The sequence below is a fragment of the Eumetopias jubatus genome, unplaced genomic scaffold, assembly GCF_037043125.1.
Source record: "Eumetopias jubatus isolate StellerSeaLion01/CBP00866 unplaced genomic scaffold, mEumJub1_p1.0 scaffold_6, whole genome shotgun sequence".
NCBI classification, from domain to species: Eukaryota; Metazoa; Chordata; class Mammalia; order Carnivora; family Otariidae; genus Eumetopias; species Eumetopias jubatus.
Genome location: NW_028274812.1, coordinates 121,833,217 through 121,859,956, shown reverse-complemented (window position 1 = coordinate 121,859,956; position 26,740 = coordinate 121,833,217). Strand labels below are relative to the sequence as shown.

The window sequence follows — 26,740 nt, the reverse complement described above, 5'->3', positions numbered from 1 at the left end:
AAAAGGTGCTCCTCAGTTTTCATATGTAGGAATTTAGTGAGTACATCTATTTCTGATTGCATAATTATTGAATTAGCACCTTTTTTTTCTTTAAGAAAGCCTTTCTCAGTGCCCTTAGAAGTACCCCATAAGCACTCCCTCTCTACCTCAACAGCTATGTTCTTTTAACATTTTATCAATGTTTCCTTGCCTTTCTTCCCTATTAGACTGTGATTTCCTTTAAGTATTTTTTTTTCATTTAACTTTCATTCATCACTATTAGATAGTGCTTTATTGAACAGACCTTACCTTGCATAGTAGTAGGGGTCAAGCAAACTTAGCTAACATCTGTATTCATTAGCTAGTGTGAACAGGGCTTTAGTGAAAATTGGGCATGTTGAAATAAATAATAATAATATAATAATGATACCTTAGAGAATTTATGATGTACTTTAAATGTACTACATAAGTTTCATAAATTATCTTTTTTAATTCTTAGAACAAAATTTATGAGGTACTGTTCACCTTCATTCCGCTTTGTCAGACGTTAATACTGCCACTCCACTGTTTCATTTGCCTAGTATCTATCTGCCCATTCATTTATTTTCAACCATTTTTTTAAAAAATTACAGAATGAATTATATACAGTGAAACACAAAATATTACAGAATGAATTATATACAGTAAAACACAAATCTTTGGTAAAACACAAAAGTCACCTACAAATAGGTGACTTTTAATGCATATATACATCCCAGTTTCCACCACCTTCCTCAAGATATATTTCCCTCATGCCCCATTCCAGTCAGTAGGCACCCTTCTCACCACTCTTGATTTCTGTCAGCATACATTAGTTTTGCCTATTCTTTAACTTCATGTAAAATGGAACCATACAGTTAGTAATCTTTTGTGTCTAGCTGCTTTTTGCTTCAACTTAATAATTTTTGAGATTCATCCAAGTTGTGTCTATAAGCAATTTATTTTCTTTTATTGCTGAGTTTGGATAACTCATATTTGTTTAATCAATCTCATGGTAACAGACATTGGGTTTTTTCCAGTTTAAGGTTGTTGTTTTGTTTTAAGATTTTATTTATTTATTTGGCAGAGAAAGAGCACAAGCAGGGAGAGTGGCAGGCAGAGGGAGAGGGAGAAGCAGGCTCCCCACTGAGCAGGGAACCCAATGCAGGGCTCAGTCTCAAGACTCTGAGATCGTGACCTGAGCCAAAGGCAGATGCTCAACCCACTAAGCCACCCAGGCACCCCAGTTTAAGGTTTTTATGAATAAACTTTTTGTGAACATTGCTGTGAAAGTCTTTTGTGGACATTTGTACTTTCTCATCTTGGAATTGCTGGTCAATGGAATAAGTTAATTAGGAATTCTGAATAGTTTTCCAGAGTGGGTACCTCATTTTATTTCTCATTTTATACCAGTGTATGAGTATTCCAGTTGCTCCATGTTGTCCTTATGAACACTTAATATTATCATTCTTTTTTATTTTAGCTAATTCTGTTGCTTTCATTGGCTTACTCTGATATAATGATGTTAAGCCCTTTTTCTTACACATTTAGTTACTCATATTCGGATATTTTCTTTTTGGAAGTACCTCTTCAATTCATTTGCCTATGTTTTAATTGGATTGTTTACCTTTCTATTAGTGATTTTTGGAAATCTGTATATAAGTTCTTTGTCAGATATATATTTTTCCTCCCAGTCTCTGGCTGCTGTTTTGTTTTTGCAATGCTGTCTTTTGAGTAGAAATTTTTAAATCTGATGAGATATAATTTATCATTTTTAAAAATGTTTGATGCCTTTTTTGTTCTGTCAAAATCTTTTCTGCTCCAGTATCCTGAATATTTTTTTCCCAGAGGCTTTGTAGTTTTAGCTGTTACATTTAGGTCTGTGATCTGTCTTTTATTAAGTATTGTGTTAATTTGTGCTATTAGTATACATATATTATTACAGCTTTAGAGTATGTCTTGAAAAGACAGTTTTACTTATTTCATGGTATTTTTTCTTACTAGATTGCATGGACTGGGATCTCTAGTACAGTCTTAAATTAAGTGGTGGGAGGTGATATTTATCAAGTCCTTTTTTTGTCACCTATTAAAAGAATTCCACTTCTTTATAACATATTCTTTTTATTTACTTGTAGATTCAATTTGCCAATAGTTTAAGATTTTTATGTTTTTGTTCATGAGTGCTATTAGTTTATAATTTTCTTTTATTGCAGTATTCTCGTCAGGTTTTGACATCAGGTTTTGCTTATCTCATTAAACAAAGTAGGAAATGTTCTTTCTCAGGCTGTGTTCTTTCTTTCTCTTTCTTTCTTTCTTTTTCTTTTTCTTTCTCTTTCTTTCTCTCTCTCTCTTTCTTTCTCTCTTTCTTTCTTTTCTTTCTTTCCTTTTTATTATGTTAGTCACCATAGTGTACAACATTAGTTTTTGATGTAGTGATCCATAATTCATTGTTTGCGTATAACATCCAGTGCTCCATGCAGTACGTGCCCTCCTTAATACCCATCACTGGGCTAACCCATCCCCCCACCCCCCTCCCCTCTAAAACGCTGTTTGTTTCTCAGAGTCCATAGTCTCTCATGGTTCATCTCCCCCTCCGACTTCCCCCCCTTCATTTTTCCCTTCCTTCTCCTAATGTCCTCCATGCTATTCCTTATGTTCTACAAATAAGTGAAACCATATGATAATTGACTTTCTCTACTTGACTTATTTCAGTTAACATAATCTCCTCCAGTTCCATCCACGTTGATGTAAAAGTTGGGTATTCATCCTTTCTGGTGGCTGAGTAATATTCCATTGTATATATGGACCACATCTTTATCCATTCATCTGCTGAAGGGCATCTCGGCTCTTTCCACAGTTTGGCTATTGTGACATTGCTGCTATGAACATTGGGGTGCATATGGCCTTTCTTTTCACTACATCTGTGTCTTTGGGGTAAATACCCAGGAGTGTAATTGCTGGGTCATAGGGTAGCTCTATTTTTAAAATTTTGAGGCACCTCCACACTGTTTTCCAAAGTGGCTGTACCATCTTGCATTCCCACCAGCAGTGTAGGAGGGTTCCCCTTTCTCCACAACCTCTCCAACATTTGTTGTTTCTTGCCTTGTCAATTTTTGCCATTCTAACTGGTGTAAGGTGGTATCTCAGTGTAGTTTTGATTTGAATTTCCCTGATGGCTAGTGATGGGGAACATTTTTTCATGTGTCTGTTAGCCATTTGTATGTCTTCTTCAGAGAAGTGTCTGTTTATGTCTTCTACCCATTTTTCGACTTGATTGTTTGTTTTTTGGGTGTTGAGTTTGAGAAGTTCTTTATAGATCCTGGATATCAGCCCTTCTTTATCTGTAGTGTCATTTGCAAATATCTTCTCCCATTCCGTGGATTGCCTCTTTGTTTTGTTGACTGTTTCCTTTGCTGTGTAGAAGCTTTTTATCTTGATGAAGTCCCAAAAGTTCATTTTCGCTTTTGTTTCCCTTGCCTTTGGAGACGTGTTCTCAGGCTCTGTTCTATGAAAAAGTTTGGGTGAAATTTCTTCCTTAAATGCTTGTGTAAAAGCATTAGAGAATATGTGTGCCATTTTTAGAAATTGTGTTTTTGTTTCCTCTATATTATAAAACTTGCTGACATAAAGCTGTAATTACCCCTTAAACAACCCACTTTTGGCATTGGTGATTTTCTTTGAGTTTAATTTTCTCTTTTTCTAGTAGTACTATTTCATTTTTGGATGCCTCCTCTCTTTCAAGTATTAGTATTTTATTTCACATGTCTAGAGTATCTCTAATCATCTAAGTTTATGTTTCTAAATATTAAAGAAAGAGAGGGATGAAGAAGAATTCAAAAGTTCATTGCCTGCCACTCTTATCCTCAGTTGTTCATCCTTTTCAGTCTGATGTATTTACTTTTAGGATACAGCCCTTTGTCAAGTACATGAGTGATAAATATTCTTTGAATCCTTGTATAACCAAAAATATGTTTCTTAGACTCTCTTAAGTGAATGACATCTTGGCTCAATATAGGATTCTTGGGTTGAATTCCTTTTATTCCAGTGAATATTATTTCAGTGACTTTAAGTTCCAGTGCTGCATCTGAGAAATCTGATGTCAGACTGATTCTTCTTTGTAATTCATTTTTTTATTTTTTTTATTTTTTTTTTAAAGATTTTATTTATTTATTTGAGAGAGAGAATGAGATAGAGATAGAGAGCACGAGAGGGGAGAGGGTCAGAGGGAGAAGCAGACTCCCCGCTGAGCAGGGAGCCCGATGCGGGACTCGATCCCGGGACTCCAGGATCATGACCTGAGCCGAAGGCAGTCGCTCAACCGACTGAGCCACCCAGGCGCCCTGTAATTCATTTTTTTTAAACTGGAAGCTTAAAAATTTTCTCTCTCTCTTTTTTAATTATTTAGAAATTAGGCACTTTAACAGTTTTTGCAGTGTCTCATAAATCTAGCCTAGAACTCAGCAAACCTGTTCAAATTGCAAAGTCAGTCTTTAGATCCAGAAATTTTATTCCTATTCTGTTGCTTGTTTAATTATTATCTCTTCTGTGGCAGTTCATATTCTTCTACTTGAATTTCTGTTTCCTTTCATATAAGAGTTCCTGGATCTATCTTCTAAGTCTCTTCCTTCATAATTTACACTTCTTTACATTTTTACTATGTCTTGAAGTACTTACTACACTTAATTTCAGTCTCTGTAGTGACCATTGATTCCTCCAATTAAACTACTCAGTTAGCTTTGAAAATCATGTGTGTTCTCTCCATGAAGTCTTGGTTTGTATTGTACACTAGTCTCCTTAGAGGTTTTCATTGTTTTTCTAAGTTCAAGTTGCTTGTCTTTTCTACAGCTGAATTTCACTGCATGACATATATTCTTGTTTATAGATCCTAGACTATATGGTATAGAAGCAGACACATCACCAGTAGTCCACTGCAGAGGCCCCTGTGCTCACACTCTTTATTCCCAAATTTAGGACTCTGCCCAACTACGCTGCAACTTCTTGGCCTCTTGAGTGCCAGTGAGACCAGGCATAGACTTGTAGGACTGAGGCTACCTTCCTCATCCTGTTCTACTTCCATTACCAGCAGGAACTCACGGTTCATGTGGGCTGAACTTTCTATGTGTTGTCCATACATGGGGATTAATTCCTATTAAATACGCCGTTTTAAGAGAATGGTCTTCATTACTGAAAAATAAATAAAATAATCATTTTTTTCTGTAGGAAAATTGATAGGTACTTTTAAAATATGCTGAAGTATTTATATTATTTTACTTTTTCCCTCATGCGCAAATAAAAAACTCATAGTTATTCTTTATTATGTGTTTATAGGTTAGCATGGCCTCATTGAAAGAATTAGACCAAAGACTCTTTGAAAATTACATTGAGTTGAAAGCAGATCCTATCGTGGGCTCCTTGGAACCTGGAATTTATGCAGGCTATTTTGATTGGAAAGACTGCCTGCCTCCAACAGGTAAATGGTTTCAAGTTACTGAAGTTCTCTAAAAGTAGTCCAGTGCATCTGGAGTAATAAATATGGATTTTATCAATTAGTGTATTCTTAAAATCCTTTTTTTAATTCATATTTTTCCCATTAGTTTGATTTTAACTTTTTACTGGCTTAAACCCATTTTTTATAGTTTGGAATTTAGTGTACCTTTTATTATTCATACTTAAGGCTTAAAATTAATCTTAAATTCCCGAAAATAATTAGTTATATCTTAAAATATTTGATTATTTTAGTAATGCATATCTGCTTCCCAGGATATGTCTTTATTGCATAGATAGAATAGACTATGAGTGACAGTTTTATACAATGACTTTGTGACTGTCATCAAAAAATTTACATAAGAAATTTGGTCACTTCTGTATAAGACCTAATTATTAATGCTGACAAGGTGAAGGATAGAAGAAAAATGTGTAGGAGTATGATTATTACAGTAAATTAGCAAAGAAAATTGAACCACAGAAGGATGACCGACACAGTTCCAGTATTATCTCGTGACATCAAATGAAAGTCACTTAAATTACTTCATAATATATATTTTAAAAACTATTGCTTGCTGAATCAAATAAACTTTTTGATGGATCAGATAGTTATTCATTTGTATGAAATAGTGTGGAATACATAGAACCAAGTTCCCTAGTAACATTTTTATCTAGAAGTAGTCTTACATAGAAATGGTCATGTTTGTATTAGAAATAAATTCTTTTTTTTTTTTAAGATTTTCATTTATTTGACAGAGAGAAAAACAGCCAGAGAGGGAACACAAGCAGGGGGAGTGGGCAGAGGGAGAAGCAGGCTTCCCACAGAGCAGGGAGCCCGATGTGGCGCTCGATCCCAGGACTCTGGGATCATGACCTGAGCTGAAGGCAGACGCTTAATGACTGAGCCACCCAGGCGCCCCTAGACATAGATTCTTTTGGGATGTATATGTAGATGTACAGTGAATTGTTAACAGGCTTGAGTTAATCTTCACTGTTTTACCTAATTGCTTTAAATACTTTTTTTTAATTGTGTAATGCTTTTATTAGATGGTGATAAAATTGTTTAATCTTTAAACACCTTTGGGTTTTTATTGTGTAGTGTTCACTTTAGGTGAACAATATAGTGATGCCATAAATCAAAACTAAAAACCAGAATCATGAAATTAAAGTTATTTTATGTGACCACAGGTATTTTATTTTCTGAAATCATAGCCATTATAGTCATCTGAGGCTTTCTACCTACATGTGGCCATAATTAATCTTTTTTCCTTAAATTCTGTTACTTTCCTATATACATACTTACCGTGTCCAAACTGGGTTATAGTTCATATTCCAAATATATCCTTTTAAAGTTTCAGTCAGATCCTATTTGTATCTTAAGATCCTTGCAATATCTTCCTATTAAACTTAAGTAAAATGTGCAATGCCGTGCAGGGTAGGCTCCGGCCTGGTGCCCTGGCACTTTGCCCGCCACTCACGAGTACACCCCATGGCCTCTCTCCAGCTACACTTTAGCACAATGAGCCTTTTTCTTGCGCATACTTTCTAAGTTCTTCCACCTTACCTCTTCAAGCCTGTTTTTTCCTTTGCTTAGGCAGTAATTCTCCTTTATCTTCATAGGACTGACTCCCTTTTGTCATTTAGGTCTTAAACTTAAATATCACCATACCAGCCACCAACCTGAAGAAATGACATGGCCAATGGACAATTGGCATGATGTTTTAAATTTTAACCTGTGAAAAGTACTCATTTTATTTGTAAAGTAATTACTTACAAGAGAGAATGCTATACATGTGGTTCTAGCCTGGCCTTTATACTGGTTGAACTTATTAAAGCTAAATCCATGAGGGTATAGTTAGTGACTTGATTACCTCTTTAAGTGAACAAACATGACATTTAACAATAAATTATCATTCTCAAGATCAGTCCATAGCATCTGGAGCTTTTGATCTATAATCCCTTTTTCAAAACTCTTGGGCCCAGATGACTTTTGGAATTTCAGTATTTTTGGATTTTAGAAAGATATATGGCCATATATGGCATGTGCCATATATTATGTTATATTCCCAGCAAGGATTTCTGCAGGGAAATATGAATTCTTAGACTAGGAGTGATAATCAGTATCCTTAATCAGGTCAGGTGAGAAAATGCCACCAGAAGAGTTCATCACAAATTTGCAAATTCATGAACAGAAAATTTTGCCTCTTTGAATTCTGTATCATCAATATCTAAACTACTGCTTGGACGTAATGCCTGCTCAGTAAATACTTGTTCAGTAACTGCACCAATGACCCCTTTATAGCTCCCACAGGTGCCTCTGCTAGTGTCTTCGCTGCCCGGTCATTACTTCCCTGGCTGGCCTGCTCATGCTTCAGGGCCCATCTCTGAAAGGGGTGCTTTGTCTGCCAAGTCTTCCTCCCATCAACCCTGACAGGATTGGTTGTTTTGTTTTTTTTTTCCTGAATCCCATTACACCTTTTAACCTCTCTTATAATTCTTAAGTACATATACATAATATTACATATTTTTTGTTACCTGTCTTTTATTGCCCCATTTTGGGAGCATTTTTAAACAAAGATGTGTGGAGATTTCTTTTCACATTCATAGACTTCAATTATTTATTTTTATAGAGCAGTGACTGGAAGTTTCAGAATTCCAAGGGATAGATATCAAAAGGGTTTTTCTTTTTATTTTTTTTAAAGATTTTATTTATTTGAGAGACAGAGACAGTGACAGAGATAGAGCACAGGTGGGGAGGAGAGGGAGAAGCAGGAGCCTGACGTGGGGCTCAATTCCAGGACCCTGGGATCATGACCTGATCTGAAAGCAGCCGCTTAACTGAGCCATCCAGGTGCTCCTCAGAAGGGTTTTTCAATAAAATCTCTTTATTTTCTACTCAAGGTAATAATGCACAATACTCCAGTATTGCCCCTACTGTTCTTAGACCAGTGCTGGTGAACTAAATGTCACTGCCCTATCCTTTCTCCCCAGTCATAGAAGAACTAGACAGAAAGAGCTGAGCTCTCTGGACCAGCCTGATTCCTGCTTCTCCCTTGACTGGCCTGCCTCCACCCTCTGTCTAAAATGGCTGAGAGGGATGGCATCCAGTGACCACTACTCCTTATTTGGGGCCCTTCCCCTTGTGTATATGTATAAAATTATACATATACACATGTATATGGGAAAAGAAAAGCCTTAGTTTTGCTGTACATATACACATGTATGTGGGAAAAGAAAAGCCTTAGTTTTGCTGTACCAAGCTTTGGTGGAAATAATTTAGCAATCCCAGATATTCAGAAATAAAGGAGTTGTTAACGTGGCAGACCATGCAGGTGCAAACACATACACACACCACACATATGCACACATTTATGTACACCCTAAGTTTTAAGTGTCTTATAGACAGATGGTTTCAGTTATTTGTGTCCTCATAACTTCTGACTCAGTGCCTTGCATATAATTATCACTTACTACTTGTGGTTCTCATTTTCTAGATTTCAACCATCTTAAGATAGCTAAATTATTTATAATCTCTTGAGAGTTTGGGGGTAAGGCTAAAACATTAGGCGCTAAACCAGCAGTGTGGTCACTGTAACTCTAAATCACAATCCCCACAGTAACTCCCCATCACTCTTCTCTTTGCAACCCAGCTCTTAAAAAGTTGTCTTCCCTCAAAGATTCCATGCTAGATAGCTCTGTGTTATTGTGTCACTTGATCTCTCATCCTGAGAAGTCTGCTGTCACCCCCCCATTGAGACTATTCTCACTGAAGCCACTTCTGATGCTACGCATTTGACCCTTGAACAACATGGGTTTGAACTGTGCAGTTCCACTTATATGTGGATTTTGTTAATACAGCACAGCACTGTAAATGTATTTCCTTTTCCTTATTTCCTTAATAACATTTTCTTTTCTCTAGGTTACTTTATTGCAAGAATACAGTATATAATACATAGAACATACAAAATATGTGTTAATCGACTGGCTGTTATTGGTAAGGCTTCTGGTCAGCAGTAGGCTATTAGTAGTTAACTTTTGGGGGAGTCAGAGTTACATGTGGATTTGCAGTTGTGCAGGGGTCAGCACCCCAATCCCCACATTGTTCAAGGGTCAGCTGTAGTTGGGAATCTGTGATGCATTCACTCCATTTTATATTCCATGTTTCTGTAGTACTTCCATTGTTGAACCCTCTTCCTGAGACTTTCTGTGGCATCTCTGATCCCACTACTCTTTGGTAGCCCTTGGTTTCCTTTGTGGATTGGCTTCTCTTCCTCTGCAAAGCCTTGCACTGCTGATAGCCCCAGGACTCTGTCTTTCTCTATTCTTGCCAGACTGTCTTCAGACTCTCTCTGAGCAATTTCGTTAGACTGAGTGGTGCCTCCAGCATCTACGTCTGCAGCCTAATCTCTCTACTCTGAGCTCAAGGTCTTTTTATCAACCTTCCTAGTAGACATCTCCATTGGAACATTCCAGAGACCTCTTCAGCTTACCAAGTCCGAAAGCAAGCTCATCACTTCCACTTTCTCATCATCTCTAGATCAGCGCTTTCTGCTGCTGGACCTCTTAACAGTGGGAAGAGGTGAAGACATCAACCAAGGCCCTCCTTCCCCTCCAGCAAACAGTTGCAGGTCCCCTCTTTTCCATTTCTGAGTTCTGCCCCTCATCATTTTTCATTGTTTCTTCTCAGAATACCTGAGGGTTCTCTTCTTGGTCCCAGCACCCAGTGTTGCCTGTTTCAAGTTCACCTCTAACTTTTTGAAAAACTCAACTTTCTAAAATATAAATGGGATCTGTCACTCCTCTGCTTAAAACCCTTCTGGAGGGGCGCCTGGGTGGCTCAGTCGTTCAGCATCTGCCTTCGGCTCAGGTCTTGATCCCAGGGTTCTGGGATCGAACCCTGCATAGGGCTCCCTGCTCAGCGGGGAGCCTCCTTCTCCGTTTCATACTCCCTCTGCTTGTGTTCCCTCTCTCGCTGTGTTTCTCTCTGTCAAATAAATAAAATCTTAAAAAAAAAAAAAACCCTTCTGGATGGCCCATTCTCCCTCTGGCTAAAACCTAAAATTCCTAGGCATTGCTAATACTTCACTTGGCTTACGGTGGCTATCTGTTACCTGCTTCACACTCCTTCCCTGTACCTCTCAGGCGTCCCTTCTCTAGGCAGCAGGCAGTCAGAGCCACTTCAGTCCTGACAGCCCCATGCCCGTTCTGCTCCTGCTCTTTCCTGATAATTAGGCACTGCCTCCTCTGGGAAGCTTTCTTTTCTGCCTCCTTGCACACCTCCAGGTTGGGTTGATCGTCCCCATCCCCCTGCTCCTGAAGCTGTTTTCTGTTCCTTGTAGCACTCTTATACATAGGAACTATCATCATCTGCTTGAGGCTGTTCTGTGCTGGGACGACTCAGCACAGTGGCGGATTTTTTCATATCTACACTCTCAGTGTTTAGCACAGTCTCAGCATAACAGAAGATGCTCTGTATATGTGACGTGAATGAAGACGGGTACTTTATTACTATACAGTTTTACTAAATGTGCAGGTCACTCCTTGGTTTGTTATCTTTCAAGTGTTTGCTATATGGGTTTTTTTTATTATGTTATATTAAACACCATACATTACACCATTAGTTTTTGATGGAGTGTTCCGTGATTCATTGTTTGCAGATAACACCCAGTGCTCCATTCAATACGTGCCCTCTTTAATACCCATCACCAGGCTAACCCATCTCCCCACCCCCTCACCTCTAGAACCCTCAGTTTCTTTCTCAGAGTCCATAGTCTCTCATGGTTCATCTCCCCCTCCGATTCCCCCCCTTCATTTTTCCCTTCCTACTATCTTTTTTTTAAACATATAATGTATTATTTGTTTCAGAGGTACAGATCTGTGATTCAACAGTCTTACACAATTCATAGTGCTTACCATAGCACATACCCTCCCCAATGTCTATCACCCGGCCACCCCATCCCTCCCACCCCACCACTCTGGCACCCTCAGTTTGTTTCCTGAGATTAAGAATTCCTCCTATCAGTGAGGTCATATGATACATGTCTTTCCCTGATTGACTTAATTTGCTCACCATAATACCCTCCAGGTCCAGCCACATCAGTGCAAATGGCAAGATTTCATTCCTTTTGATGGCTGCATAATATTCCATTGTGTATATATATATATATATATATATATATATATATATACACAACGTATCTTTTTCCATTCATCTGTTGATGGACATCTTGGCTCTTTCCACAGTTTGGCTATTGTGGACATTGCTGCTATAAACATCGGGTGCACGTACCCCTTCAGATCCCTACATTTGTATCTATGGGGTAAATACCCAGTAGTGCAATTGCTGGATCTTATCATAGCTCTATTTTCAACTTTTTGAGAAACCTCCATACTGTTCTCCACAGCGGCTGCACCAGCTTGCATTCCCACCAACAGTGTAAGAGGGTTCCCCTTTCTCCGCATCCCTGCCAACATCTGTCGTTTCCTGACTTGTTAATTTTAGCCATTCTGACTGGTGTGAGGTGGTATCTCATTGAGGTTTTGATTTGGATTTCCCTGATGCCGAGCGATGTTGAGCACTTTTTCATGTGTCTGTTGGCCATTTGGATGTCTTCTTTGGAAAAATGTCTGTTCATGTCTTCTGCCCATTTCTTGATTGGATTATTGGTAATTTGGGTGTTGAGTGTGATAAGTTCTTTATACATTTTGGATACTAGCCCTTTATCTGATATGTCATTTGCAAATATCTTCTCCCATTCTGTCGGTTGTCTTTTGGTTTTGTTTTCTGTTTCCTTTACTGTGCAAAAGGTTTTTATCTTGATGAAGTACCAATAGTTCATGTTTGCCCTTGCTTCCAAAGGCCTTTGGCGATGTTTCTAGAAAGAAGTTGCTGCAGATGAGGTCGAAGAGGTTTCTGCCTATGTTCTCCTTTAGGGTTTTGATGGACTCCTGTCTCACATTTAGGTCTTTCAACCATTTTGAGTCTGTTTTTGTGTGTGGTGTAAGGAAATGGTCCAGTTTCATTCTTCTGCATGTGGCTGTCCAATTTTCCCAACACCATTTGTTGAAGAGACATTGGACATTCTTTCCTTCTTTGTCGAAGATTAGTTGACCGTAGAGTTGAGGGTCCATTTCTGGGCTCTCCATTCTGTTCCATTGATCGATGTGTCTGTTTTTGTGCCAGTACCATACTGTCTTGATGATGACAGCTTTGTAATAGAGCTTGAAGTCTGGAATTGTGATGCCACCAGCTTTGCTTTTCTTTTTCAACATTCCTCTGGCTATTTGGGGTCTTTTCTGGTTCCATACAAATTTTAGGATTATTTGCTCCATTTCTTTGAAAAAAGTTTATGGTATTTTGATAGGGATTGCATTGAATGTGTAGATTGCTTTAGGTAGCATTGACATCTTCACAATATTTGTTCTTCCAATCCATGAGCATGGAACGTTTTTCCATTTCTTTGTGTCTTCCTCAATTTCTTTCCTGAGTATTTTATAGTTTTTGGAGTACGGATCCTTTACCTCTTTGGTTAGATTTATTCCTAGGAATCTTATGGTTTTGGGTACAATTGTAAATGGGATCGACTCCTTAATTTCTCTCTCTTCCGTCTTGGTGTTGGTGTATAGGAATGCCACTGATTTCTGTGCATTTTATATCTTGCCTTTACTGAATTCCTGTATGAGTTCTAGCAGTTTTGGGGTGGAGTCTTTTGGGTTTTCCACATAAAGTATCATATCATCTGCAAAGAGTGAGAGTTTGACTTCTCTTTGCCGATTCGGATGCCTTTTACTTCTTTTTGTTGTCTGATTGCTGTGACTAGGACTTCTAGTACTCTGTTGAATAGCTGTGGTGATAGTGGACATCCCTGCCGTGTTCCTGACCTTAGGGGGAGAGCTCTCAGCTTTTCCCCATTGAGAATGATATTCACTGTGGGTTTTTCATAGATGGCTTTTATGATATTGAGGTATCTACCCTCTATCCCTATACTCTGAAGAGTTTTGATCAAGAAAGGATGCTGTACTTTATCAAATGCTTTTTCTGCATCTATTGAGAGGATCATATGGTTCTTGTTCTTTCTTTTATTAATGTATCACATTGATTGATTGCAGATGTTGAACCACTCTTGCAGCCCAGGGGTAAATCCCACTTGGTCGTGGTGAATAATCCTTTTAATGTACTGTTGGAACCTATTGGCTAGTATTTGGGTGAGAATTTTTGCATCCATGTTCATCAAGGATATTGATCTGTAATTCTCCTTTTTGATGGGGTCTTTGTCTGGTTTGGGAATCAAGGTAATGGTGGCCTCATAAAATGAGTTTGGAAGTTTTCCTTGCATTTCTATTTTTTGGAACAGTTTCAGAAGAATAGGTATTAATTCTACTTTAAATGTTTGGTAGAATCCCCCTGGAAAGCTATCTGGCCCTGGGCTTTTGTTTGTTCGGAGATTTTTGATGGCTGCTTCAATTTCCTTAGTGGTTATAGCTCTGTTCAGGTTTTCTATTTCTTCCTGGTTCAATTTTGGTAGTTGATACATCTCTTGGAATGCCTCCATTTCTTCCAGATTATCTAATTTGCTGGCCTATAGTTGCTCATAATATGTTCTTATTATTGTTTGTATTTCTTTGGTGTTGGTTGTGATTTCTCCTCTTTCATTCATGACTTTATTTATTTGGGTCATTTCTCTTTTGTTTTTCGTAAGTCTGGCTGGGGCTTATCAATCTTGTTAATTCTTTCAAAGAACCAGCTCCCAGTTTCATTGATCTGTTCTACCGTTCTTTAGGTTTCTATTTCATTGATTTCTGCTCTGATCTTTATTATTTCTCTTCTCCTGCTGGGTTTAGGCTTTATTTGCTGTTCTTTCTCCAGCTCCTCTGGGTGTACGGTTAGGTTGTGTATTTCAGACCTTTCTTGTTTCTTGAGAAAGTCTTGTATTGCTATATACTTTCCTCTTAGGACTACCATTGCTGCATCCCAAAGATTTTGAACAGTTGTGTTTTCATTTTCATTTGTTTCCATGAGTTTTTTTAATTCTTTAATTTCCTGGTTGACCCATTCATTCTTTAGTAGGATGCTCTTTAGCCTCCATACATTTGAGTTCTTTCCGACTTTCCTCTTGTGATTGAGTTCTAGTTTAAAAGCCCTGTCATCTGAAAATATGCAGGGAATGATCCCAATCTTTTGGTACCGGTTGAGACTTGATTTGTGACCTAGGATGTGATCTGTTCTGGAGAATGTTCCATGGGCACTAGAGAAGAATGTGTTTTGGGGATGGAATGTTCTGAATATGTCCGTGAAGTGCATTTGGTCCAGTGTGTCATTTAAAATCCTTATTTCCTTGTTGATCTTTTGCTTAGATGATCTGTCCATTTCAGTGAGGGGGGTGTTAAAGTCCCCCACTATTATTGTATTGTTGTCAATGTGTTTCCTTGCTTTTGTTATTAATTGCCTTATATAATTGGCTGCTCCCGTGTTAGGGGCATAGATATTTACAATTGTTAGCTCTCCTTGTTGGATAGACCCTTTAAGTAGGATATAGTGTCCTTCCTCATCTCTTATGATAGTCTTTGGTTTAAAATCTAATTTTTCCAATATAAGGATTGCCACCCCAGCTTTCTTTTGGTGTCTATTAGCACGGTAAATGGTTTTCCACCCCCTCACTTTCAATCTGGGGTTGTCTTTGGGTGTAAAATGTGTCTCTTGCAGACATCACATCGATGGGCCTTGTTTTTTATCCAATCTGATAGTCTGTGTCTTTTGATTGGGGCATTTAGCCCATTTACATTCAGGGTAACTTTTGAAAGATAAGAATTTAGTGCCATTGTATTGCCTGTATGGTGACTGTTACTGTATATTGTCTGTGTTTCTTTCTGGTCTTCGTTACTTTTAGGCTCTCTCTTTGCTTAGAGGACCCCTTTCAATATTTCTTGTAGGGCTGGTTTCGTGTTTGCAAATTCCTTTAGTTTTTGTTTGTCCTGGAAGCTTTTTATCTCTCCTATTTTCAATGACAGCCTAGCTGGAAATAGTATTTTTGGCTGCATATTTTTCTCGTTTAGTGCTCTGAAGATATCATGCCAGTCCTTTCTGGCCTGCCAGGTCTCTGTGGATAGGTCTGTTGCCAATCAAATGTTTCTACCATTGTAGGTTACAGATCTCTTCTCCTGAGCTGCTTTCAGGATTTTCTCTTTGTCTCTGAGACTCGTAAGTTTTACTATTAGATGTCGGGGTGTTGACCTATTTTTATTAATTTTGAGAGGGGTTCTCTGTGCCTCCTGGATTTTGATGCCTGTTTCTTTCCCCAAATTAGGGAAGTTCTCTGCTATAATTTGCTCGAATATACCTTCTGCCCCTCTCTCTCTCTTTCTTCTTCTGGGATCCCAATTATTCTAATGTTGTTTCATCTATGGTATCACTTATCTCTCGAATTCTGCCCTCGTGATCCAGTAGTTGTTTATCTCTCTTTTTCTCAGCTTTCTCAGCTTTTCTCTTTATTTTCCATCATTTGGTCTTCTATATCACTAATTCCATCTTCTGCCTCATTTGTCCTAGCAGGTAAAGCCTCCATTTTTTATTGCACCTCATTAATAGCCTTTTTGATTTCGACTTGGTTAGATTTTAGTTCATTTCTCCAGAAAGAGTTTTTCTCACATTTTCCATGCTTTATTCAAGCCCAGCTAGTATCGTTATAATCATAATTCTGAACTTTAGTTCTGACATCTTACTAATGTCTCCGTATTTTTAGGTCCCTGGCAGTCAATACTGCCTCTTGTTCTTTTTTTTTGAGGTGATTTTTTCCATATTGTCCATTTGTCCAGAGAAGACTAGATGAACGAGAGAACAAAATGTAAACAGGGTAACAACGACCCCAGAAAAATATATGCTAAACAAACCGGAAGAGACCTTCCAGAACGTGGTCTCTTTTCTCTTCAGAGAGTTGCCGCTATTCTTTTCTTCGATCTCCTGTGGAGTTTGTGGGTGTTCAGAATGGTTTGATCCCTATTTAGCTGAATTCCTGGGACCAGATGAAATTTAGGTCTCCTACTCATCCACCATCATGCTCCTCCCCCTGCTATATGGTTTTGTAGTGATTTTTCTTAATTTTCTTTTCATTAGGAGGCTCTATCATATAATCTAGTTTCCATTATTATTCTTATTCACTTTTTTAAGGTGGTACACGTAGATACTGATATTTGTTGAATTGAATTAAAGTAAGCCTTTTGGCATTAATTTTCTTATGTGAAGATAAGATGCTAGCTTTATGCACTCCCTACATTTTGAACAATTTTATTTGAGTTATAATGTGAGTATAAAGTGTATGCAACATATCACCAGTTCTGTATGACATTGCCTTGTTTAAATGAATTTAGCTAAATGTAATATTTTCTCCAATGATTAGCATTTATTGGACATAATTGTTAGCACTGACATTATTCTTAAATAATTTGGTTTATGTTCAAGGTTATAAAATTACTTGTGGTGTTTCTATGAGAATAGGAAAAACCATATGTAACCACTCGATGTTTCCTGCATGTTCAGTGATTACTGCAACAAGACTTGGTCACTAAGGTTCAGTGTCCACATACAGTTGCTCATATCTATCTCCATTGAAACTCTAGTTCTTAATGTGAGAAACATAACTTACTTGTGAGTGATTGCAGAGGAAAGCTGTCTTTCCACCTCCTTCCCCAACGCCAGACTTGGAGCTTCTCCTAATAAGCAGGTGCCTTTAGCATGCTGAAGACCAGAAATAGCAATCACAGAATTCCTGATGAGGTAGGATGCAGGTCTTTCTCTTCAGCTCACCCCTTTAAGGGGTGTCTTTGGAAAAGAGTAATTCAGGGAGTTTTCTCATCTCTAAAGGGGCACGGTCATATCAGTACTTCAGAGGCTGTGTTTTCTGGTCATTGTTTTTCCATGGTGGATCCTAGGACATGGCCTCAGTGAGGAGTCACAAGAGGGCAAGGAGTGTGGGAATGCCAGTGCCAGGTATTAGGGATTTTTGGTTTCTGCTTCATCTAATTAGGTGATTCAGTGATTCAGAGTTTCCAGGTCCTCCCTTTATAATATTTATTTAAGTTACTCAGTTTCTTCTCTATTATCTTCATATTTTCTCAGCCATGAATTTGAACTAGTACAAGCCATTGATGTGAATAATAATGATTTGTGGCCTCTGGATAATTTTTTAATAGAAAATTAAGATTCTCCTGGCCATGTGACATTAAATGATAAGGCTTTTTACCTCTTATTATTATTTTTTTAAAGAAAAACATCCTTTCAAGAACAGAGGGCACATGGCACTGCAATGTCAGCAATTTATTTACTCTTTCTCAGATTCCAAAAACACTTAGAAATCGTCAGTGTTCGTTTCACTTTTATGAACTGTTTTTAGTTATGTTCTTTGTGTAGTTTTGATTTCATGATCACTAACCGAACCTCAGTCTTGCATAGTCATATAGTGATTTTTAGTTTGTTTAAAGTTGACTTAAGTTGAGACCTCATGTAAAGTGAACAACCAAAATAGTTTGACTATTAATCTTCCAAAATAATTTCAATTAACAACTTTAGTATTATCTTTAGAGTTTTCATCTTGAAAAACTGAATTTTGCAAATCATATAGGTAACTGATTACTTATTACTGTAGTTAGCAATAAATTTAGTTTCCAATACTGTATGTAGTAATTTAAAAAAAAAAATCCAGTTGATTAATTTCATGATTCAAGAGGACATATCCGTTAGAGCCATAGCTACGCTTTTTATAGCCTGACAGTTGGCTATTTAAATTGCTGTCACCTCTTTATTTGTGTATATGTCAGGAAAGATTATTCTGGTTAGTTCTGAGTCACCTAACTGATTGTTTAATTGTTCTAATATCCATAGTTATTAAGAGCTCTGAGTATTTGCATTTGATAAATTTTAGCTGAATTAGGAATATTATTGTTCTCCATTTGCAAAAATACACGTGGAAATTCACATCTTCAAAATAGATTAATAAGAAAAATTTTTTAAAAATTTTACTTAAATTTGATTTTAATGATTTTTTCTAAAAGGCATATTTATATATATTCCTTATACATACTTAACAAATGAATTTAAACAACCATTTTTATATACATAAAGTAATTGACTGATTTTTAATTATTAATTTCTATTGAAGTATAGTTGTCATATAATATATTAGTTTCAGGTGTACAACATAGTTATTCAGCAATTCTATACATTATGAAATGTTCACATAGTAAGTTTAGTTACCATCTACCACCAAAGTTATTAAAATATTATTGACTATATTCCCTATCCCATACTTTTCATCACTATGACATACTTATTTTATTACTGGAAGTTTGTACCTCTTAATCCCCTTCATCTATTTCAGCCATGCCCCCCACCCATATCCCCTTTGATAACCACCAGTTTGTTCTGGGTATTTATGAGTCTGTTTTTATTTGTTTTGTTTCTTAGATTGCACATGTAAGTGAAATAATACAATATTTGTTTTTTTCTGTCTGACCTGTTTCACTTAGCATAATACCCTTTAGGTTCATCCATGTTGTTGCAAATGGCAAGATCTTGTTCTTTTTATGTCTGAGTAATATTCCATTTTATCTATGTACAATATCTTCTTTATCCATTCATCTCTTGATGGACACTTAGGATACTTCCATATCTTGGCTATTGTAAATAATGCTTCAATAAACATAGGGGTGCATATATCTTTTCATGTTTTTGTTTCATGTTCAGTATTTTTGTTTTCTTCAGGTGAATACCCAGAAATGGAATTACTGGGTCATGGTGTATTTCTATGTTTAATATTTTGAGGAACCTTCATACGGTTTTTTGTAGTGGCTGTACCAATTTACGTTCCCGCTAACAGTGCACAAATGTTCCCTTTCTCCACATCCTCACCAGCACTTATTTCTTTTATTTTTGAACTACCCATTCTGACAGGTGTGAGGTGATACTCATTGTGGTTTTGATTTGCATTTCCCTGATGATAAGTGATGAACATCTTTTCATGTGTGTGTGTCTTGGCCATCTCTGTGGCTTCTTTGGAGAAATGTCTATTGAGGTCCTCTGCCCTTTTAATTGGATTATTTGTGGGTTTGTTTTTGTTTGTTTGTTTTTTGGTGTTGAGTGGAACGAGTTCTTTATATAGCTTGTATATAACCCTTTAATGGATGTTAACATTTGCAAGTATCTTCTCACATTCGGTAAGTTAGTTGCCTTTTCCTTTTGTTGATGGTTTCCTTTGTTGTAAAAAAGCTTTTTGGTTTGATGTAGTCCCAATTGTTTATTTTTGCTTTTGTTACCCTTCCCTGAGGAGACAGATGCAGAAAAATTCTGCTAAGGCTGATGTCCAAGAGGTTACTGCCTATGCTTTCTTTTAAAGATTTTATTTATTTATTTATTTATTTATTTATTTATTTATTTATTTATTTGAGAGAGAGAGCATGAGCAGGGGGCCAGAGGGAGAAGCAGGCTCCCCACTGAGCAGGGAGTCCAACATGGGGCTCAATCCCAGATCCTGGGATCATGACCTGAGCCAAAGGCAGACGCTTAACCAACTGAGCCACCCAGGAGCCCTCTGCTTATGTTTTCTTTTAGGAGTTTTATGGTTTCAGGTCTCACATTTAGGTCTTTAATCCATTTTTTTAAAGATTTATTTATTTGAGAGAGAGAGAGGAAGAGAGAGAGCATGCACAAGTGGAGAGGGAGAGAATCTCAAGTAGACTCCCTGCTGAGTGCGTGGAACCTGACATGGGGCTCAGTCCCATGACCCTGAGATCATGACCTGAGCCAAAATCAAGAGGTGGACACTTAACTGACTGAGCCACGTAGGTGCCCTGGCCTTTAATCCATTTTGAGTTTATTTTGTGTATGGTAGAAGAAAGTGATCCAGTTTCATTCTTGTGCATGCAATTGTCCAGTTTTCCCAAGACCATTTGTTGAAGAGACTGATATTTCTTTTTTGCATTGTATATTTTTGCCTCCTTTGTCATAGATTAAGAGACCATATAAGGATGGGTTTATTTCTGGTCTCTCTAAATTCTGTTCCCTTGATCTAGGTGGCTATTTCTGTGGCAGGACCATATTGTTTTGATTATTGTAGCTTTATAATGTATCTTGAAATCTGGGGTTGTGATATCTATAGCTTGTTCTTCTTTCTCAAGATGGCTTTGGCTATTTGGGGTCTTTTGTATGGAACATACAAATTTTAGGATTATTTGTTCTAGTTCTGTGAAAAATGCTATTGATATTTTGATAGGGATTACGTTGAGTCTGTAGCTTGCTTTGAATAGTATGGACGTTTTAACTCTTCTAATCCATGAGCGTTTCCATTTGTTTGTGTTGTCTTCAATTTCTTTCATCAGTGTTTTATAGTTTTCAGAGTACAGGTCTTTCACCTCCTTGTTAGGTTTATTCCTCCGTATTTTATTATTTTTGGTGCAATTATAAATGGGATTTTTAAAAAAGTTTCTGCCACTTTATTATTTGTGTGTAGAAGTGCCACAGATTTCTGTATATTAATTTTGTATTCTGCAACTTCACTGAATTCATTTCTAATTTTTTTTTTGGTGGAGTCTTGAGGGTTTTCTATGTTTAGTATCATGTCATCTGCAAATAGTGACAGTTTTACTTTTTCCTTAACAAAAGTTGTATGTCTTTTTTTTTCTTCTTGTGATTGCTGTAGCTAGGACTTAGTTCTATGTTGAGTAAAGGTGGTGAGCGTAGATATCCTTCTGTAATTCCTTATCTTAGAGGAAAAGTTTTCAGCTTTTTATCATGAGTGAGATATTAGCTATGGGTTTTTTTATATGTGGCCTTTTGATGTTGAGATATGTTCCCTCTAAACCCATTTTGCTGATTTTTCATCATGAACAGATGTAATTTTTGTTTGATAGTCTCTTACTGGTCTCATAGAATGAATTTGGAAGAATTCTTCCTTCATCATTTTTTGGGGAGAATAGTTTGAGTAGATTAGTAATTCTTCCAAAATTTGGTAGAATTCACCTATGACACCATCTAGTCCTAGACTTTTGCTTGCTGGGAGTTTTTGGATTACTGGTTCAGTTGCATTACAAGTAATCATTCTGTTCAAATTATTTATTTCTTCCTGATTCTGTCTTGGAAGATTTATGTTTCTAGGAAGTTATTTCTTTCTTGTAGATTGTTCATTTATTTCACTTGGAATTTTTTGTAGTAGTTTCTTATAATCCTTTGTATTTCTGTATGTCAGTTTTAACTTCTCTTTCTGATTTCATTTATTTGAGTCCTCTCTGTTTTCTTGATGAGACCCTGATAAGGGGTTCTCCATTTTGTTTATCTTTTTAAAGAACCTGCTCTTAGTTTCATTGATCTTTTCTATTCTTTTTTTTAGTCTTCATTTCGTATTTTCCACTCTGATCTTTATTATCACTCTTCTACTAAAATTAGGCTTCATTTGTTCTTTTGTTTTGTAATTCCTATAGTTGTAAGGTTAGATTGTTTATTTTGAAGTTTTTCTTGCTGTAAACGTCCTTCTTAGAACTACTTTTGCTGTGTCCCAAAGATTTAGAACCATTATGTTTTCATTTATCTTTACATACTATTTTTTTGTTTTCTCTTTGATTTATTCACTGACCCATGCTCTTTTAGTAGCATGTTGTGTTTGTGTTTTTACCATTTTTTTTTAATTGATTTCTACTTTCAGAGCATTATGGTCAAAAAAGATGCTTACTATGATTTCAATCTTCTTAAAATTATTGAGACTTGTTTTGTGGCTTAAACATGTGATTTATGCAGGAGAATGTCCCATGTGCATTTGGAGGGAATGTATATTCTGTTTTCGGATGAAATGTTCTGTATAAATCTAAGTCTATCTGGTCTTACGTGTCGTTCAAAGCTGTTTCCTTATGATTTTCTGTCTGGTTGAGCTATCCATTGATGTAAATGAGGTATTAAAGTCCCTATTATTATTGTGTTACTGTGAGTTTCTCTCCTTATGTCTGTTAATACTTGCTTTATACATTTAGGTGCTCCTATGTTCAGTGCAGAGATGTTTACAATTGTTATATCCCTGTGTTGGATTGATAACCTATATCATTATATGATACCCTTCTTTATCTACTGTTCTCCTTTCTGTCCTTTTTTGTCTGATGTAAATATTGCTACCTCAGCTTTTTTTTTTTTAATTGGCTACCATTTGCATGGAATATATTTTTTTCATCCCTTTACTTCCAGTCTGTATGTGTTTTTAGGTCTGAACAGAGTTTCTTGTAGGCTGCATATAGATAGTTCTTAGATTTTTTTATCCATTCATTCACGCTTTGTCTTTTGATAGCATTTAGACTATTTACATTTATTTATGTATTTTTAAAAATTACATTTAAAAAATTTTAAGTCTAGTATAATTAACATACAGTGTTATATTACTTTCAGGTGTACGATATAGTGATTCTGCAATTCTGTACATTACTCAGGGCTCATCATAAGTATTCTCTTAATCATCCCCTTCATGTATTTCACCCATCCCCCAACAACCCCCCCCACCCCACCCTGGTAACCATCAGTTTATTCTCTATAATTAAGAGTCTGTTTTTCATTTTTCTCTTCTTTCCTTTGTTCATTTGTTTTGTTTCATAAATTCCACATATGAGTTAAATCATGTGGTATTTGTCTTTCTCTGACTTATTTCACTTGCCCTTATACACTCTAGATCCATCCATACTGTTGCAAATGGCAAGATTTCATTCCTTTTTATGTTGAGTAATATTCCATTGTGTATGTGTATATATGTACACACCACATCTTCTTTATCCATTCATCTATTGGTGGATACCTGGGTTGCTTCCATAATTTGGCTATTATAGATAATGCTGTTAGAAACATAAGGATGCATATATCTTTTCAAATTAGTGTTTTTGTTTTCATTGGGTAAATACCCAGTAGTGGGATTACTGGATCATATGGTAATTCTATTTTCAGTTTTTTGAGGAACTTCCATACTGTCTTCCACATTGGCTGCACCAGTTTGCATTCCCACCAACAGTGCATGAGGGGTTCTTTTTCTCCACATCCTCACCAACATTTATTGTTTCTTGTGTTTTTGATATAGCCATTCTGATAAGTGTGAGATGATATCTCATTGTGGTTTTGATTTCATTTTCCTAATGATTTAGTGATATTGAGCATCTTTTTCATGTGTCTGTTGGCCATCTGTGTGTTTTCTCCAGAGAAAAGTCTGTTCATGTCTCCTGCCCTTTTCTTGACTGGATTATTTGTTTTTTGGGTGTTGAGTTTGATAAGTTCTTTATAAATTTTGGATACTAACCCTTTATGAGAAATGTCTGAATTCCTTTCTCAGTTCTAGTAGTTTTTTGGTAGAGTCCTTAGGGTTTTCTGTATATAGTATCACATCATCTGCAAATAGTGAAAGTCTTACTTCATTCTAACCAATTTGGATGCCTTTTACTTCCTTTTGATTTCTGATTGCTGTGACTAGGACTTAGAATACTATGATGAATAAAAGAGGTGAGAGTAGATACTCTTGTCTTATTCCCGACCTTAAGGGAAAAGCTCTCAATTTTCACCGTTGAGTATGATGTTAGCTGTGGGTTTGTCATACATAGTCTTTATTATATTGAGGTATGTTCACTCTAAACCTACTCTGTTGAGGGTTTTTATCATGAAGGGATACTGTACATTGTCAAATGTTTTTGCTGCATCTACTTAAATGATCATATGACTTTTATACTTTCTCTTGTTGATGTGATGTCACACTGATTGATTTGAGAACATTGAACCCCCTTGCATCCCAAGAATAAATCCCACTTGATTGTGGTGAATGATTTTTTAATGTATTGTTGTATTGATTTTGCTAGCATTTTGTTGAGGATTTTTGCATCCTAAAACAGTAGAATATAAATATTTTAAGATCTCTACCTTTTAGAATCTTTCAGACATTTTCACTGCCTGAACTCTATAAGAGCCACTGCATAGTTATGTTATTTTTTGCATTTTTAACTTTAAATAATTCAAAGGTGAGGCCAGTTTAGCATTTCTAAAGAATAGATGTAAGAAGGATGGAGATGGGGCTCCTGGGTGGCTCAGTCTCATGGGTTGTGAGATCAAGCCCCCCATCAGGCTAAGTACTCAGTGAGGACTCTGCTTGAGGATCCTGTCCTTCTGCCAGTCCCCCCATACAATCTCTCTCTCTCTTTTAAAATGGATAAAAGATACTATTTTCTTTAACTCCATCCTTTTTTTCTTTGAAGATTTATTTATCCACTTTGAATGAATATGAAATTTAAATTCAGTTATTTAATATATAGTATATTACTGTTTTCAGAGGAAGAGTTCAGTGATTCATCAGCCTTATACCCAATGCTCATTACATCACATGCCCTCCTTAATGCCCAGCACCCAGTTACCCTATCCCCCCACCCTCCACCCCTCCAGCAACCCTCAGTTTGTTTCCTATGATTAAGATTCTCTTATGCTTTGTCCCCCTCTCTGATTTTGTCTTATTTTTCCCTCTTCAAATTGATTGATTGATTGATTTTTTAACTTAATTTTATTTTATTATGTTAGTCACCATACAGTACATCATTAGTTTTCGATGTACTGTTCCATGATTCATTGTTTGCAAATAACATCCAGTACTTCATGCCATATATGCCCTCCTTAATACCCATCACTGGGTAAACCCATCCCCCTCAACCCCCTCCCCTCTCAAACCCTCAGTTTGTTTCCTGGAGTCCATAGGCTCTCATGGTTCGTCTCCCCCTTTGATTCCCCCCCCTTTATTTTTCCCTTCCTTCATTTAATGTCCTCAATACTATTCCTTCTGTTCCACAAATAAGTGAAACCATATGATAATTGACTTTCTCTGCTTGACTTACTTCACTTAGCATATTCTCCTCCAGTTCCATCCATGCTGATGTAAAACTTGGGTATTCATCCTTTCTGATGGCTGAGTAATATTCTATTGTATATATGGACCACATCTTCTTTATCCATTTGTCTGTTGAAGGGCATCTCAGCTCTTTCCAGTCTGGCTATTGTGGACATTGCTGATGTGAACATTGGGATTCATATAGCCCTCCTTTTCACTACATCTGTGTCTTTGGGGTAAATACCCAGTCGTGCAATTGCTGAGTCAGAGGGTAGCTCTATTTTTAATTTTCTGAGGCACCTCCACACTGTTTTCCAAAGTGGCCATACACCAACTTGCATTCCCACCAACAGTATAAGAGGGTTCCCCTTTCTCCACAACCTCTCAGACAACATTTATTGTTTCTTGCCTTGTCAATTTTTGCCATTCTAACTGGTGTAAGGTGGTATCTCAGTATGGTTTTGATTTGAATTTCCCTGATGGCTAGTGATGGGGAACATTTTTTCATGTGTCTGTTAGCCATTTGTATGTCTTCTTCGAAGAAGTGTCTGTTCATGTCTTCTGCCCATTTTTTGACTTGATTATTTGTTTTTGGGTGTTGAGTTTGAGAAGTTCTTTATAGATCCTGGATATCAGCCCTTTATCTATAGTGTCGTTTGCAAATATCTTCTCCCATTCTGTGGGTTGCCTCTTTGTTTTGTTGACTGTATCCTTTGCTGCGCAAAAACATTTTATCTTGGTGAAGTTCCAAAAGTTCTTTTTTGCTTTTGTTTCACTTGCCTTTGGAGATGTATCTTGAAAGAAGTCGCCGTGCCTATGTCAAAGAGGTTACTGCCTATGCTCTCCTCAAAGATTTTGATGGATTCCTGTCTCACATTGAGGTCTTTCATCTATTTTGAGTTTATCTTTGTGTATGGTGTTAGAGAATGGTCAAGGTTCATTCTTCTGTATATAGTTGCCCAATTTCCCCAGCACCAATTATTGAAGAGACTGTCTTTTTTCCTGCTTTATCAAAGATTATTTGACCATAGAGTTGAGGGTCCATATCTGGGCTCTCTATTCTGTTCCATTGATCTATGTGTCTGCTTTTATGCCTATGCCAGTACCATGCTGTCTTAGTGATCGCAGCTTTGTAATATAGCTTGAAATCCAGCAACATGATGCCCCCAGCTTTGTTTTTCTTTTTCAACATTTCCTTGGTGATTCAGGGTCTTTTCTGATTCCATACAAATTTTAGGATTGTTTATTCCAGCACTTTGAAAAATGTCATTGGAATTTTGATCAGGATGGTGTTGAAGGTACAGTACGATTGCTCTGGATGGCACAGAAATTTTAACAGTGTTTATTCTTTCAATCTATGAGCATGGAATGTTTTTCCATCTTTTTGTATC

General features: G+C 36.9%; 1 protein-coding gene across 4 annotated transcripts in view; it reads left to right on the top strand.

Moving 5' to 3' along the window:
- Positions 1–26,740, top strand: part of EXOC2 (exocyst complex component 2) — a 287,628-nt gene that overhangs the window by 197,547 nt on the left and 63,341 nt on the right. For all 4 annotated transcript variants that reach the window (XM_028091090.2, XM_088024102.1, XM_028091088.1 and 1 more), the window contains one exon: positions 5,326–5,467. In XM_028091090.2, the coding sequence (XP_027946891.1) occupies positions 5,326–5,467 (142 nt within the window). The remainder of the gene's footprint in view (positions 1–5,325; positions 5,468–26,740) is intronic.